Below are 17,927 nucleotides of genomic sequence, written 5' to 3' on the forward strand. Positions count from 1 at the left end.
AAGGTGAAGGTACCACCTACTCAAGGTGCAGAGCGGGCCTGGAAACCAGGGTTGGGCTCCTAATTCAGCACAATTTCTACTTTTCATGGCTGTCTAAGTCTATGCCAAAAGCAACTTGTGCTGTCATAGCTCAAATAGGTTAGTCCACTTATTATTTTATACACAGAGAGGCCATAAAATTTAAAAGCAAGTCAGAGACTCCTGACCTTCTGAGGGGCTTTCACATGCCTCCAACGAGGGGCCTTTGCTAGTTTTTCCAGAGCTAGGCTCTGTCAGATGCAAGGACACCCGAGATAAAACCCTGCACGATGACTTCACTGGGCTGGAGAAAGCAGTGTAGGAAATCATGTAAGTAAGCCTTCAAGTGTGGCTAAAGAAACCAGATCATAAAGGTTAAAATGTTGACCAAAACTTAAGTGCTAAAACCATAAAGGCTAATTGGTGAAGGCCCTCTGACCTACCAAAAATGTGAGGTTTCAGCCCTCTCACACTACAGGTCACTGTCAACTACCGCAAAAAAGCATTTCTGCTTCCTATATTATTTAATAGATTAAGCCTAAAAGTGTCTAAATTCAGAGGCACTTTAATAGAGATGTTGTCTCAAAGTTAATGTTTTATTTTTATCTTAAAACTAGTGGCCCGGTGCACAAAATTCATGCATGCGGCGAGGGGGGGGGGGGGGACCTGGACTGTGCCCTGTAACAGTGCGGGAGCCCTGCGATCCATCGCCCCAAAGAGGTAGGCCCTACCTACCCATCTGGGGTTCCTCGATGGATTGTCCCAAAGAAGTAGGCAGGAGCCAGGGGTCCCACCTCCACGCCGTGCAGAGTCACGGGACCCCCAGGCCTTGCCGCACAGAGGCCTCCGCCAGGCCCCACCCCCAGGCTGGGCCATGCAGAGGCCTGTGGACCCCTGGCGTAGGTGTGTGGAGGCCTCCGCCGGGCCCCGCTCCTGTCTTCGACGTTGCAAGTCCCTGCCCACCCGCGTCTGCTGCGTACACAGCCTCATGCTGATCGGTTGTTATGCATGAGGGCGTCCCGATCATTTGCATATTACCCTTTTATTAGTATAGATATATATAAAAAAAGGATGCTTTGGAATACTATTTAGTGAAAACACGTTAAAACATCTATATGTATAAAAGCCAAGCGATTGGAATGATGGAATGACTGGAACAATTGGAACGACCGAATGACCAGTCACTATGACGTGCACTGTGGGGGCTAACCAGCCTGATCGGGGCCCCGATTGGCCCCTCTCAACCTCCCACGGCCCCTCCCCCTGGCCAGCCCTGCCCCGATTGGCCACCCCACCCCAATTGGGGGTGGGGCCTGCCGGCCAACCTCCTACAGCCCCTCCCCTCAGCAGGCCCAGTCCCCACCTGTGCATGAATTCGTGCACCAGGCCTCTAGTATTAGTATAAAAACCATTTTCTTTATAGACTATTTGACCACAAAGGGAAAACCCAAAGTGACCCTAACATGGCCTCCTTTCCATTTATAAGGTTACAAAGGAAGTTGGTTTGTTACAATGCCTTCTTACACTTCACTCTCTCTCTTTTTAAAAAGAGATGGAACCTGTACCTTTGTACCAATATCGAGAGGCGCACGATTTCATTGTGTCTGAATATGGGCTCTGGGACTAATGCAACTGTGGGTACAGACCACAAGTCACGATGATCCAGAACAACTTAATAGCATCTACAACTTTCTAAATGCAAAATTGCTCACTACATTTTTTTCTTCTCCTCCCCCTCTCACCTATAAAAGCTAAAAGGGTAGCAAGCAACCCATTAAATAAACAGTAGGTTCTCATAGTAACACTGAACATCTCTATTTCCCTATTTTCATCTTAGAGGCTAAAATTTATCTTTTTCCTTTTTCATAAAATATTCAAGGACTTCACAACACACTCCCGAAATGCAATCCTTTTGGAGTGAAAACATGGTAACCAGCATCGCCAGTAGCACAATAAAGGCATGTTTTCAAGGGAAAAATGAATAGTATCAAGTTGAAACTTTGAGAGGAATTTAGACCAGAGGAAGGTAACTAATTGTGAGAGCTGTGCCCCTTGATATAATGCTGGCACAAACATCTTAACAGGATCAACCCACCTACTAAACGCCTTTGAAATGTGGGGCTGCCACCTAACGCCAGCACCTTCTGTGTGACCTCTCCTGTGGATCCAGAAGCATACGTTGCAAGACATTAGCTCGGAGGTAACACAGTGATTATTTAAATTTTGCAGTTCCTCTCCTTTTCCTAAATTAGGTTATTCAATTGTATAATCCAAGTAGGCCTCTCCTAATTCTGTGTGCTACTGTATTCTCAGAACTATAGCAAGGGAGAACAGCATCACACCAACAGACCCATCCTCCCAGTGTGGCAATTCTGTGACTAAGGAAGAGCCACTTTCATGTGGTAATAACAGAGCATTCATCATCTCCAAGCTGCTTTCAATGCCACGTGCCTCAGACCTCTGGGCACAGCACAGTTTAACTAACTCGCAACACTGAGAGCGAAGGCCACAGGACCAATCGGCTGGTAAATCTGGAGCAAAGAGCAGAAACACACCCACTTCTGCCCACGACAAAAATATCAGCAGGTAAAATGAATAAATTAACCTGGCCTTATTGTCAGCATTGTCAGTACACAGACTCTGGAAACTTCAAAGTGTGGTTCAATTTAAAGGGGATTTCATGACAGAGATATTTTGTGAGTTTTGAAAATTTTTGATTAGAGGCCCTTAAATCAGAGACCCATCAGCAGCAAGTTCTGTGCACACAAGTCGAGTTGTTGGGACTCGTGTGTCATCTGGAGGACTGAGGAGTCTCGTCCTGGAGCTGTCGTTTATGCCAGCGACTGCTTCCACTGCACAGCAGGCTCCAGAAGGCACAGGCGCTTAACAGGCTCAAAGCAAATGCTCAATTCTTAAGTCCTAAGACATCAAGTGCACCTCCTGCCACTTCTCGTCCTGACAGAGTTTTAAAGTCCCTCCGCCTGGGCCATTCTGCCTGCTGCTGCCAGGCAGCATGCGCTGGTGACACTGGTCATGGTGCACACCTAACAGGCTGACCTCCTTTCTCGGCTAATTGCATTACAGCGCCAGCTGGCTCCAGAAGGAGTCGTCTGTTTGATTGAAGAATTCCTGCTCCTCAGCGGGCCCGACTGCTACTTTTACTAAGTAACAGTCAGGCCTGACATCCCCATTGTTCAGCTGACAGTGTGCCCATCCTAAAATCTAAGTTTTATTTGTAAATTAACCAAGAAACTTCCTGCCAGAACAGTGCTGCCTGGAGACTGATAATGTGGGCCTTTCATCCCTTTTCACTCGGACTGTATCACTGCCAATTTGTTTTTTATGCGGCTGGCCAGCCTGAGGCTATAAAAGCCTTGTAAGACATAAGTGCAATTATAGTCCTGGAGTCAAATGAATTGGATAAATCCAATAGCACAGCTCTGTCCCCACTCTGCAAACCCCTACAGCAGTTAGATTAGCTGTGAAAAATCTAATCTAGCTGGAGCTAACAAATTTCAGCAGTGAAGGATCAAGAGTTCAGGATGGGGTTGCAACCGGATTGCAGAATTGACAAAGTGCCCCCATGATAGGGGCAGAAGAGACCATGCATCACTTTAGAATTTTGCAGCTCATTTTTAAGCTGTTAGGGACAATTTAGTTAGAATAAGATAAGAAACGGTGGGCTGCTGTTCCTGTGACTGATTTTTAGTCTAGCTGTGAGACATCCTGATGAAGAGAGTGTGTCACTAATGATGCTGAATCTTGGAGCTGCAAAAGGTATCAGCTGAATTTTGATTATTACAGTAGGGAATCCTTCAGGCAGGCCAAGCTTTGGAACATTATTTATCGCATGGCATATCATCAAGAAAACACCATGTCTTTTCTCAAAAAAGACAATCCTACTTTACTTAGAAAACAATTTTTAAAATTTTTCTATATATGCCTATCTTTTAATAAAATAGTTCTCAGTCATGAATCATAGACTATGGTGACACATTTTCAGAATAGCAGCAATTTACAAGGAACTTAGAAGGGAACGAATGCGTAAACCCCACCTGGGTCTTGCTCATCTGAAATCGATTCTCTGAGGGCAGGGTCCCCTTCACTGAGAACACCACAGCCTGGGCAGCCATCAAAACCTAAGACGTGGAGGCAGCTCCTCCGTGTCTGTGGGAGCCAGCCCACGGCCAATGGGGGGCCATGCTAGCACGTGGCCTGGGAGTGAAAGCCCATCAGGCTTTGTGCATCCTAGACACTCAGTCACGGTGAGAGTTGTCTGTGATTGTGCCGAGACCAGAGTGCTGAGGTCTCGTGGGAAGACTCACTGCTGCCACCGTGATCGTGGTCCAGAGTCAGCGGCTACAGCAGTCAAAAGGCAAAACCGCAGAGGAAGGAAAGAAAGCGGGTAGAGTGAGGCCCATCGGCCAATATCAATCATCTGCCTAATAAACCAGGGGAATAAAAGAATCAATTATGCTGATGGGCAATGATGAGGGCTCCTGTCAGAGATCTTACCAGGCACTGTGCTAAGCAATTTTACAGGTCTTATCCATTTACTTCACAATAACCCTGTGGCATAAGCTATATTTTAAATCTCATTTAATAGATGAAGAAGCTGCGGCACAGGCTAGTAAAGTAACTGGATATAAACCTGAGCCCAGGTCTGCCTATCTCCAGAACCCAAGGGCCAGCCTTAGTCAGCATCTGAATAACCCGTTTTCCAACCCACCAGGTGCTGTCCTCAGTTCCTTGTAGGAAGAGAGTGTGTGTAAGGCAGGAATTCCAGGTGCTGCCACTCACTAGCAGGCCAGTGGACGTTCTTCCCATCGGGAAACTCACAGGAGTGGGTCAGATTTCCAGGCTTCCTCCCCATTCAGGTGCTCCTCACTTCTAACAGAAGCCCCCCTGAGGTGAACATCCAGCCCAGCCGACTGGAAAGCACAAGGCCTGTTCCCCTGGGGGAGGTGCCGCGGAGGTGGGAAGGTTTCCTCTGAATCTAGAGAAAACTGCCCACAGGGCCAACTTGAAGGGGAACCAAGGAGAGTGCCAAAGGTGGGACACCTGGCCAGCAGCACAGCTGCACTTCCCATCTTCACAGCCACTGCCACACTGCCGCACAGCTAGCCCGAGAGGCGCTGGCTTTCTCAGGGCTCCGCTGGTTCAGGGTCATTACATCTTACGACCTTTGCCAACAGGAGAGGTCAACACTGTCACTTTCTGTCAGTTATCAGGCATGTGAGGAAATATCCAAAAGTAATACCATTAAAGATTCTTCCTAAATCGTAATCGCAGGATTTAAGACTCAAATGATTGATTGCTTTTCACCTATTTCTTGATTTAGTTTGTGCCACGCCAAATATTTCAGATTAACTACAGCTGTAGTTAGAGAAGAGGGACACCGAGGCTGCATCCAGAGTTAGCTGGTCTCAGTGCATGCTATCCATGGCCTTTGTTCAGTACCAGGAGAGCCCACCTGCACCCCAGGTCCTTACCTTTTTGGTGAGTGAATCATCTGAGTCTGATGGCATCCGAGTGGAAACGTGGAAAATCACTTCCACAGTCGAGGTAGCATAGTAAGGGGCGGTCTGTCCTGTGCTGCCGTTGCGCTGAAGTCCACCCATGAACCCACAGTGGGTTGAGAGATCCACCTGACCCAGGTCACGGAGGAAAAAGAAACAGGTTTTAAACATTAGCTCTTCTTATTCACTAAGAAGGAAAGTGCATTTAAAAAAAATTAATTATGTTCATTTCTATAGTTTTCTAACGAAAACAAATGTAATACAAAGTCAGACAAAATTGAAATATTAAAGAAACATTAACAATAAGAGTGTTCCATAATCTTACTAACTTAAGAAAATAATTATCAAAAGTTTGGTGCATATTTGTCTAACTTTGTTTCTCTGTGTGTGTATGTGTGTGTGTGTACCGCTAGTGGTATACACACACACACACACACACACATACACACACACACACAGTTTCCCTATTGATGGTTTTATGGAGTTTTCTGAAGGTCAAACCAGAGGAGCATTCAAAGCAGTGTTTCTCTAGGATATTGAGTCAACGGGTACAGATGGTTCAAAATTTAACAGTCATTGCTAAACTGCCTTTTAAAGTGTTGTTTCAGCCCTAGCCGGTTTGGCTCAGTGGATAGAGCATTGACCTGCGGATTAAAGGGTCCCAGGTTCGATTCCGGTCAAGGGCACATGCCCAGGTTGCAGGCTCGATCCCCAGTGGGGAGCGTGGAGGAGGCAGCCAATTAATAATTCTCTCTCATCATTGATGTTTCTCTCTCTCTCTCTTCCTTCCTCTCTGAAATTAATAAAAAATATTTTTTAAAAAATAAAGTGTTGTTTCAGATTCTAAGATGGCTGGAGAGTAGGTGGAAGCTACATTCTCCTGCTCCCAGCACGCTAGCCAACTGAAATATTATAACCAAGGATTTACAGAAGATGCCACATAGAGTCTGGTAAGAAGGGCAGAGATGTGGAAAGGGCTGGCCCTCTGCACCTTGTGTGGTGGCTGAGAAGCCGGAGGGATACCCTGACTGCAAAACCCCTTCCCGCCAGGAATAAGGGGTCTCAACCCCATGCAGGGATCCCTAAACCAGAGCAACAGAGATGGGAAGAGAAGGCTGCATTAACAGTAAATAGCATTTGGAGGTGAAAACCAGTGGGGATTCAGTCCACCTGGGAGAGAAGTGTGTTTGCTAGAGACCCAGAGGCCACTTTTCCTGGGTGAAGTGCTCCTATTGTCACTGCCCCATCCTCCAGCTACTGGCAACACTACTCCGCTGTCCTCGGGTACTACAGTGGGGTCTGCTGGCTGCACCCAGTGGGGACCTCTGGGGACTCTTTTTCTGGAGAAGCTCTTGGTGGAGACTCAGACAGTGATTGAACTGTGTAGCTTTGGAAGAGACCACTTTCCCACCTACATCACACAGTCAGTGGGGCTCGGCACCCACCTGTTGAATCACTGGGACTGCCTGGCCACTCTGGCGCCCCGCCCTGCTGAGTTCAGTCCCACAAGGGGGATCAGAGCAAAGCCAGGATTTTCAGAGTGTCTCCCAAGGAAGATTTTGCCTGGAATCAGCCTGCACTATCCTGGGAAGGGGAAGAAGAAGTGCCCGCCCCTCTCCTACCAGTTTGCAGGCAATACCTCCATGGGAGACTGTTTGGATTGGCTCTCCCAAGTCCCAGTGGCCTTGCCCAGCTAAGCTCAGTTCTGCAATGGGAAGGGTGTGCTGCTCTAACATTTGAAGTGTGTTGCCCCAGAAGCTATTGTCTGGGACCAGGATGAAATGCTTGGCCCCTTCCCGCAGGCTCAGAGGCACCATGCCCAACAGGGTACTCTTATGATCTGTTCTACCAAGCCCCAGAAGCTCTGCCCTGGTAAATTTGGTCCTGCAGAGGGGATGGCTGCCTGCACCCAACGTGAGTTGCGCTGGGGTGATCCTCCTGGGTGAGACAGAGTTGGAGATGGGCTGAGACTGAGTAGTTTGGCTCTGCAGTAGGAGCCACTTTGCTGTCACTGGGTGTCTGACTGTGCGGTCCCCAAGTAGGAGACCCACTAGCCCTGTCTCCCAACATAAATGCATGCACATATATATATAAATGTACATATGTCTGTCTGTCAGAGTATCATTTAGAAAAGCACAAACAAAATTTTCATTGTTAATCATCCTGGGATCTACCCTAGAGAAATAGGTTGGATAGCTAAACCATCATGGTTACTATATTCTATTTTCATTCCAACGTTTGACTTCATCCAACTCTTTGTCTGTTCACCCATCAAGTTACTGATTTCTTTTCCATTCTCCATATTGTGGCCAAAGCCATTGCTTCTCTGCCTATATTTGCCTTCTCTTACCACAAATTGTCTATGGTTAGGTGATCTGAGCTGATCTGACTATGCAGCTCTGATAAAGAACAAATGAAATAATATTAAGAGGAAAGTTAAGGGAAACAAAAGTTCATGTATAAAGTACTGAAAACCAACTAACAGAAGATGTCAAATTCATTACATTCTTGTAAAACCATATACCAGTGATGGCGAACCTTTTGAGCTCGGCATGTCAGCATTTTGATAAACCTTAAACTTAACTCTGGTGCCGTGTCACATATAGAAATTTTTTGATATTTGCAACCATAGTAAAACAAAGACTTATATTTTTGATATTTATTTTATATATTTAAATGCCATTTAACAAAGAAAAATCAACCAAAAAAATGAGTTCGCGTGTCACCTCTGACACGCGTGTCATAGGTTCGCCATCACTGACATATACAATCAATGTCTAGTTTATATACATCTTTAAATAATGCTGGTCAATAAACACCTACTGAATGAAATTAATTACCTCCCATCCAAGTCCAGCAACAAAGTCTTCATATGCTTGGCTTCCTTTTTCATTGGAGAGGATTGAACACTTGTCTTCTTGACCTTCAGCAATGTAAAACACTGCAATTTTATGCGTTTCACGGCTATAAAAATTTAAATTTAAAGAAGTGAGAATTTTTAGATATCAAATCTTATTTTACAACTACCACCAGCATAACTCCTACTGAGAACTTACTAGGGGTCAGTCACTGTTCTAAGAAGGTTCCACACATGATCTCATTTACTCTTTGCAACAACCCTACTGAGACGAGTATTATCATCTTCACCTCCCTCGTAGAGGTTGGTTGGAGGAAGCACAGAAAGTTTTTAAAAAGCACACATACCAAGCAGGAGACGGGGAATTGAAGCAGGGCAGTCTGATTCTTGAGATCACTCTCTCAAGACAGATGATATACTTAACAGCATGTTACAACACACTACTTGACAAGTTCTCTCCACTTAAATCATATATCTCTGAAAGCATTTTAAACAGATATCAATTGTGAATAGATCCATGTTACCACCCATATTTCATTTTCTGCACTTCCAGCTGAGGATATTGGGTAGTTCCATAATTGGAACTGTAGAACATGCCTCACAAGACTTTATGGGAAACAAACTTTTTCTAAGCAGAGCAAACTTAGATATTTTCTTTGTGAGGGTATATACCCACTCTGTGCTCTGACTAACCTGAGGGCGCTTAGTAGGGTGTATAGCTATCTAGCAAAACCTCTTTGGCCATATAAGAGGTTTCATCCACTTCTTCCATGATGGATTTTGGGCACATTGCTATTAAATCCTTAAACATAATATGCACATTGAGGAAAGGATCCCTTCCTTTTTACCTTTTGTACATCTAGTACAGTCCTTAGCACATACTAGATGTCCAGTTAAATTTCTGGTGAACTGACCAGAGATATGATGGTATATTTAAATGTATTAGTGACCAATTTCTATAAATTACACACTGTAATAAGTGTGTAATTTGTGAAAAGTATCAAAATAACTGGACTTATTCCAAGCAATTCAGAGATAGTTTAAAGATGAAGATGTTTTTCATTGAAACAGAACTTTAATCAAGTATTGTTCACTCCACTCTCTCATCATCCAAGGCACTCTAGTTTCTATCTTCTTAAAATTTGGATTACCACTTCCAGAATAGTTCCATTCCTCTCCTTATTTTTGCATTATATTCTAAAAAATCTCATAGAAAAAATTATCAAATGCTTAAACAATATGAGAATGTTTCTACTGTCTAACTGTTTAATATCTCGACATTGTAATCTGGTTAGACATCTGTACTGGTGAAATTTGGGGATCATATTTTAATATATTTGCAAGTATTTCCTTCTGAAGTTGTTGTTTTGTGTGTGTTGTTTTTTACTAATGAGCAGAATGAATTGGAACTCAACCAAAAAGTCATATAAATAAATGGGTGAGGAAATTACTCTTCTATTTATCCAGATACCTTATTCATTTCCCCCATAGTTTACATGTAATAAGCATACAATGAAAATTACAAAATTTAAGAAATGACAAAAACTTGTTATTTCAATATATAAGCAAAGAACCTGTTACCATTTTTTGTATACAAAAATGAGCAGCTACTATATTCTATTTTACAACTTTTTTTCACTTAAAGTATTTATGAGTACTTTATTGTATAAAATACACAAAACATACAATTCTCCATGTAACCATTTTTTAGTGTAAACACTTTAATATCATGCTTTTCTATAACTACGTTATTTAATGGTTGTATAACATCTCATTACATTAATATACCACATCCCAAATCCTCATTATACGACATTTAGGTTGCTTCCAATTTTAGACATGTTCATATTGTCTTTGATATGTCCTTAAAATAAAGTCATAGAAATGGAATCCTGATCACTGCCTATTTGTAAGGCTTCTGATGCTTACTGTCCTGCTGCCACCGGAGAAGGTGGATGCTCTGAATGTCCTGACTGGGGTCGCATGAGCACACACGTGGGGGTGCTTCTCTAGATGAGAACAGGTGTTATGAGGAGAGGTGAGTATTGTGGGGATGGACGCCTGGGGCTCAACGCTCCAGGAGAGACCTTGTGCTTCAAGACTGTCCGAAAGCTTGTCCTCATGCAGCATGGAGCTCTGAAAGGTGACGCTGTTTACTCCCTGAGCAGCAGGCAGGGTGCGCAGGCAGCCTAGAACCTGGCTGGCTTATTCTTAGAGCTATAACAATTTGGGGGCTCGGATGATAACAGAGATCATAACCATGACCTAAAACACTGTCTCTTTCGGCACAGAAGAAACCAGTATAGTTACTCAATTTCTTCTGGCAGCTCTCTCTTTTTTAAAAAAAGTAGTCAGCATTCAATTTTTTTCTATTCTATAGACTTTACATACATGAAAACAATATTAGGTTTATCAAGCCTAAGCTTTTTACTTTGCAGCTGCTCAGAGATTCTTGAGTCATTAATTCAATGTGGGAGCACAGGGCACCAAGCCCCAGTGACTGCCTGACTGGTGTAGGTGTGAGGAAAGGTGATCTTTAGTTGTAAACATTAATCAAATTTCACATCCTCTAAAATGTTAGCACCACAGAGAGCCAGCAAGGATGCAGAAGCTGCTATCTGGCCTTATTAGAGCCAGGCTTTTGAAATTATAATTAGCAACATCAACAGCACTTCATATCCAGAAGCTGCATGACCCATGCATGAAGGAGCAGGAAATTCAGCAACACACATGCATAAAACAACCATTTCCTCTTCCTCATTAGAATGCATTTTTCTTTCTTATTAGGAATAGGCCAGAATAGCTCAGTTTCCCCGTGCTGTCACATTAAAAAGCCAAGCAAAGGAAACAATTTTAACTTTCACCTTACCACGGAGTGGCAAAAGGCATTGATATTTAAGAGGGGAACACACTGTATGTAAATAGTCATCACACTATTTACATCTTTGCTAACTTCCGAGTATATAGGTGATAGTTGCAAGATAGCCCCTACTTTTCCCAAGAGCATGCTAAGCAAGAACTATGCTTTGAGAGCAGGGAGAGAAACTGATGTAAAAAATAAATGCAGCCCTAACTGGTTTGGCTCAGTGGATAGAGCGTCAGCCTGCGGACTCAAGGGTCCCAGGTTTGATTCCGGTCAAGGACATGTACCTTGGTTGCGGGCACGTCCCCAGTAGGGAGTGTGCAGGAGGCAGCTGATTGATGTTTCTAACTCTCTATCCCTCTCCCTTCCTCTCTGTAAAAAATCAATAAAATATATTTTAAAAAATAAAAATAAAAATCATCATTCTCCCCTTTTTAAAAAAAAATTAAAATAAATAAATAAATAAATGCAAACATCCAAATTGAAAGTTGAGGAGCATGGTGTGCTACCTGATTACTGACCAATACACAGGACAGTCTAGATTTCTCATAGCTAAAGAGTCCCTGACTTATTTCCACTAAAGAAAAAAAAAAGTTGATACCTTTTTAGATGTCAAGAAGCACCAGGAGTTGTGGTTTTTAGCAAAGGTTAATCAAGGGGCAGAGGATTTGCCAATCAGCTCTCCAAAGCCACATTTACTGCAACAGCACTCCAGGGAGCTAATTCAATTGTACCTCATGCAACTGAAGTGCATTAACACACAATTACAAGATACCAATGTATTCACTTAATATTAAGAAGCACCAAGTAATTCAGCATATGCTTGAAAAGCTGAGTTTGGAACCCAAGTGACTGCTTGTCTAACACTGGAGGACGAGAGGGAGAGGGAAGCAAATCCCTAAGTCCTCCAGAAGAAATCCCTCACAGAGTCTCCAAGAGAATTCAGTCTCTGTTCCTCTAGAGCAGTGGTCGCCAGCCAGTGGTCCGTGAGGTCCGAAAGGTTGGCGACTGCTGCTCTAGAGAAAAGAAGCACAACAACAATTGGGAAACTGAGTATGATGAAGGGCAACGTGAGGAATAATGGCTTCAGGTTTTTCCTCTCTAATGAGAAATCTAATGATATTCTTAAGGGAAATAGAAGAGGAATAAAAGCTATTTTTAAAAGTGTTTTTAAAAAACGAAGATTAAGAAAGCAGTTTGTTCAAGGAGCACGTGTTATGTACCAACTACCACACTTACTTTACTGGATGTTTTTGGAAGCATGCATTTCCCCAGATCAAAAACTGATTGTGAGCTCATGTTTAGAGTTGCTTCTAAGATTGTTTGAAAAAAATGAGAGATCTGAGATTTGACCAGCTTTGGAAAATGAGGCTTACTATTAGTACGTTACTAATTACAACAAACTGGTTTTAACCTTGACAACATCGTGGAGCAGCAATTTCATGGGGTTCAATCAACACAGACTGTGTGAGCACGGGCAGGGTAATCTTTAACCTAAGTGAGGCTCTGTTCCTCGTCAGAAAAAGAGATTAAATGAAAGGAATGTCCACTGGCTACCTCATGAAAGGTCCCCAATCAAAGGCACAGATTAGGTGGGAGCACCGAACTCTTCTTAGTGTAGCAAACATGTGAGCTTACTCTAAGGGTAAAAATAGCGAAAGGATGACATGTGCAAATGTCAGCAATTCTGCCTTACAGAACTACCTTGGGTGTCTCCGCAGGTGTATCTGTCATCTGTATCTGTCATCTAAGCACACACAGACAGAAAGGAAGGAAGTGGTGTGATATACTGTCACATACCACTGACGGGAGTCCAGATTTTTTAGTTCTCTCAATAATTTTGAATTTTTCTTCAATAGATGAAAATTCTTCCTATGGAGAAAAAGGAATGGAAGAAAAGTCATGTAATCACAGACCAATTTCGCTTTTTCCAGTCAATCAACTGGCAAACTTATCCATCATCCATCCATTCACCCATCTACCCATCTGCTGCATTAACAAAAGATTTGTGATCAAAACCACAGAATGAACTCAATTCTCCTTAAGGCATTCAAAGGCATCAAAATTCCACTGCATCCCGTTGCTGTCCAGGAAGCTGGATGGCTCTGTGGTAAATGAGTATGTGACTTGTGTGTGTGTGTGTGTGTGTGTGTGTGTCTGTTTTCACTGTTGGCTCTACTATGAATCTCTTTCCCCCACCGTTGTCCTTAAAAACCCCATCCCATTATCAGGGGGCTACCCTCTTCCACACAGTCTTCTCCACTGAACCACACTCCCCACTGGATTTAACTGTGTCTCTTGAACTCCTATGCCAAGCTATCTTTCATCAGAAAACGTTTGATAGCTTTTAAAATGTACACCAGATGCCTGGAATCAACCTGTGCAATCAATACAGGACAGTTTCTAGCTAGCTTTAATTTAGCAGCAGAAAAGTTGTAAAGGCTGAAATTGAGAAAAATTTCCATTTCTGTTCTTACTTCCCCAAGTCCAAACTGATAAAAAAAGAATTCATACAAAAATAACAAAATAGGTCTAGCGTGGATCGTTACCTTCTGTCCCAAGAATTCATTCCCAAGTCATCAAGCAGCAACCTGCAGAAATAAAAGGGTCCTCGGGGCTCCACGGGTGAGGGCTGCTCCTGGCTGGTGACTCTCATGGCCGAATCGGAGTTACTCCTCCGAACATGCTCGGCTTCTTGTGCGTTCTGGCGCAAAATGACCTCGATGATTTCCTTCTCTTGGTCACGATTCATTCCACATGGGGGTAGGGAAGGCTCATTTAGATTTAACTGCGATGGTAAAAGGCATTCAGGACTTGTGTGGCCAATGTTTTCAAGTAATTTGTCGAGGGCATCCTCTCCCTCCTCAGTTTGAGAACAGTCTCTCGGAGGTCCAAATGTTTGATGATGCCAGCCTGAAAGCAGAAATGAAGGATTTCTGCTGTTGAGTGCTAAGCAGCCTTCCAAAGGTCCATACAACACCTTCCCATCCCAAGAGTACTTCCCTGAGATGTCCCTTACAATGACTCTCACGTCCGAGAGAGCCCCCGCTGGTGAGCCGCCTGCCAGGCCTTCTGTGGGAGTCTGGAGGTAGGAGATGAGGGTGCTGTCATTAAATACAAACAGCTGCAAGTTCGGGCTCCTGAACACCTCGGAGGAGAGCTCAGAGGCTTCCGCGTGTGTGTTGTCGTGGTTCTCACTGACCAGGCTGTGCAGCACGGCCGGGCCCCCACGGAGGGGGAAGTGTCCCAGGTGGTTCACCAGGTGGGCCATCACCCTGCGGGCAGTAAGAGGGATCAGCTCCAAACTTCGTCTCTTCCTCTCTGTGAACAAAAGTAAGGAAACATAAAGATACAGTGGAGAATGAAGATGAACACTGAGCACCACCAGATGTCAATCTGTACTTAGACTATTTGCTTTTTTTCAGTCTGGGAATCTTCTGAACCTACTTTTTTTCTTGACACATTCTATATGAATTTAAAGGCACAGTTTAAATAGATTGCTAAAAGAATCAATTTACATGAAGATTTCATTCTGAAAGGGGCATTTAAAAGTTTGCAGAGACAACAATAAACAAGAGAAAGGTCCTTGTCCTTAAAAAGGTGACAGTTTGGGAGCTCTGGGAAGCCAAAATCTGCAGTTGGAGAGGATGGCAGAGCTGAACAGCTGGAGGCTGGGAGCAGGTGGAGGCTGGACCAGAGAGGTTAACTCGCTCCCCTCATTAGGATAAAGGCAGACACTGGTAAGAAAATAAATCCAGCCTATGACTGCTTAAATACGGAATTCAGTTGTGAGTATATGAAACACGAAATTTATACTTGCATTATTATTTATTAATTACTGTATTATTTTCCATACCAACAACTGTAAACCTGCTTATGCCCCACCCTGTATATTTTGCAATTGGCTTTAAGATCATTGTGACAATTTATGTTTTGTTGTTAGGGCATTTTAAATATTTAACAGAATCTGATATATTAGTAATTTATGGAAATGCTTAGAAGGCTTTAACTAAATTTGTAGTTGATGATTAAATGCCCAAGAGCAACTGATTTACAAAATTTTCAAGACTTCAAATGTACAGAAAAACTGAAAACGGCATCTAAAAGTGGGCCTTGTAAAAAGTTTGAGGCAGAATGGAGAAGCAAACAAACTAAATCCGTGAGAATGCATTGAGACAATCACTTAAGCTTGAGAACAGTTAGAGAGTTTCATCTACCACATTCACAAAAAATTGTGCATTAATCTAAGAACAAAAAATGATACCTTTTAATGTGAACAAAAATAAATCACTAGATAGTAAAATAAACTAAGGTTTATAATTTGGGCTTAAAGGTTTAGGAAATACTTGTTTTCTAAATTCACAATATAAAAATTAAATATTAATAAAAAATTAATTAAATATCAGTAAAATAAAGTGAATTGATTGATTAAATTAACAAAACTACTTTATTAATTTAATCTAAATCCACAAGAAAATTAACTTTCATACTAAACATCCTCTCTCTCAGACACTGAAAATCCAATTAACTTATTTATAAAACACCTATTTTATGATGTATAAATCCTACAAATCAGGTCCTAAAATCTAAGAAATTCTACGTGATGACTGAGGAAAACAAAACTGTCCAGATTTTTCTTGGATTTCTTCTTGATTCTCTTTGCTTTTCAATGAACAAGATATCATCTGTGTTTAATAAATGATCAAGTCAAAGAATGCTGTACACTGAAAGAAAAATGGTACCAAAACTTAAAGGTGCATTTTTAGGTTTATACTTTTCCACTAACTTGCTAATCTTCTATTTTCAAGTGATGAATTATAATAAGTGGTGAACCAATTTTTATGACAGTTATAGGGATGAATATAAATTAATAACTTTAGGAAAAAGTAGATTACTTTTTTTTTATGAGACATGGACTACAAAGGTAAGAAACAAAGGAAACAGATAAAGGGTCACTTTCTTAAAAAAAATATGGTTTGCATTTACAATTGTGTGGAAAAGCAAACAGTGAACTCCAGAAAAAGACAATTACATAATTAAGTAAAGGGAGGGTAACAAGAAGATGAAAAGGTGCCACACACCATCCACCAGCAACACAACTCAAAATGAGTCTTTAGTGTATTCTTGCAAAATATCAGAATAACTAATATGAGGTTTCTGGAACTTGGTCATTAAACCTTAAATTCAAATCCCACCTCCATTACTTATAAGAAATAATACAAAGGGATTCCAAATATCCTTCACCCCAATAGTAGCATCTTACATAGCAATAGTACCATGTTACAACCAGGAAACTGACATTGAAACAATTTAATACTCAGAGTTCACTAGATTTACATACTCATTTGTGTGTGTGTGTGTGTGTGTGTGTGTGTGTGTGTGTTGAGTTGGGGTTGTGGGTCTATGCAATGTACATATAGATGACACAACCACATTTTGACTCACATTCCAGAGATGAGCTCTTGTCATTCTGGAGAGAAGGTTGGTTAAGGAGGACATACTAAGCCCTGATGATACCCACATTCTAAAATGGCCCCTATGCTGTGAACTGAGCTATCCTCAAACTGTGGCACGTAAATTCCCATCTCTCTCTTCAGGATGCTCTCTTAGTCTGGAACACTTTACAATCTTCTTTCAGAGTCTGTCCGTCCCTCCAAGTCTGGCTTTGGTCCTTCTCCATGGGAAACCGCTATGGTGCTACCAGCGCACAAATGAGTCCTTGTGTATTAATCCTGTCTCTCCCGTTAGATGTAAAGCTCCTTGGGGACAGAAAATGAACTGTTCTTGTGGGTCCCATGGGTCTGAGACATATGTTTCTTCAATAACACAACATTCAACTACGGTGAGAAAAGGAAGGGGAAGAGAAGAAACAGAGAAAAAGGAGAAACAAGAAAGGCAGAATTTTCACAGAGAACTCTAGAAACCAGGAATTCAACAACTAGAATTAAAAACAATACAGCAAGCATGGATAAAAGGCTATAATCTTTCCTTTTCCTGCCCACAAAAGTTAGTATTCTGAAAAAAATCTCACCCTCTTCAACAGTAAGCAGGTTGCCCAGTTCTGCTGATGAGTGATATTGGACTGGCTCAGAATTCATCACGTTTGCCAGTGGCAGGAAGGGGTCATAATCTGAGGATGACAGGTCAGCCAGGGTCAGTGTGTAGTGACTCTGTTGGGTGTATGTGCTTGAGCCACAAACACAGCAGTGCAGAACCTGTGAAAAACAGAAGGGAATGTGTGCCACGGATAACTCTCTGTCCCTTAGGACAGCGGTCGCCAACCTTTCAGACCTCATGGACCACCAGTGGTCCACGGACCACCAGTTGGCGACCACTGCTCCAAAGGTTTCCTTTCGGACCTCATGGACCACCAGGACCACTGGCTGGCGACCGCTGCCTTAGGAGGTGGGACACTTGCTTTGTAATACTTGAAAACATCAAATCCTTTTCATTCTAAAGCATAGTCTTGCTATTAGCAAGTTTATTTGTTCCTTTCACATCAATGACAATAAATACATTCTCAAGTTAAAAAAAAAAAAAGCAAAAGTAAAAAAGCGCCTATTTTGCCATTCTGTATGGTTGCACACACCTAAGTCCTGCTCCAGTCCACCCGAGGACACATAATTAGTCGCGAGGAAGTAAATTGGGAGACAAAGCCTAGCTATTGCAT

General features: G+C 42.5%; 1 protein-coding gene across 3 annotated transcripts in view; it reads right to left on the reverse strand.

Annotated features, from left to right (window-relative positions):
* The window catches only part of RALGAPA2 (Ral GTPase activating protein catalytic alpha subunit 2), a 288,904-nt gene that overhangs the window by 93,671 nt on the left and 177,306 nt on the right, over nt 1-17,927 (reverse strand). For all 3 annotated transcript variants that reach the window (XM_023761269.1, XM_023761268.1, XM_014463288.2), the window contains 5 exons: nt 17,289-17,472; nt 13,807-14,578; nt 13,058-13,129; nt 8,378-8,501; nt 5,511-5,666 (listed from right to left, as the gene is read on the reverse strand). In XM_023761269.1, the coding sequence (XP_023617037.1) occupies nt 5,511-5,666; nt 8,378-8,501; nt 13,058-13,129; nt 13,807-14,578; nt 17,289-17,472 (1,308 nt within the window). The remainder of the gene's footprint in view (nt 1-5,510; nt 5,667-8,377; nt 8,502-13,057; nt 13,130-13,806; nt 14,579-17,288; nt 17,473-17,927) is intronic.

This window comes from Myotis lucifugus, unplaced genomic scaffold (genome assembly GCF_000147115.1).
Source record: "Myotis lucifugus unplaced genomic scaffold, Myoluc2.0 scaffold_205, whole genome shotgun sequence".
Lineage (NCBI taxonomy): Eukaryota > Metazoa > Chordata > Mammalia > Chiroptera > Vespertilionidae > Myotis > Myotis lucifugus.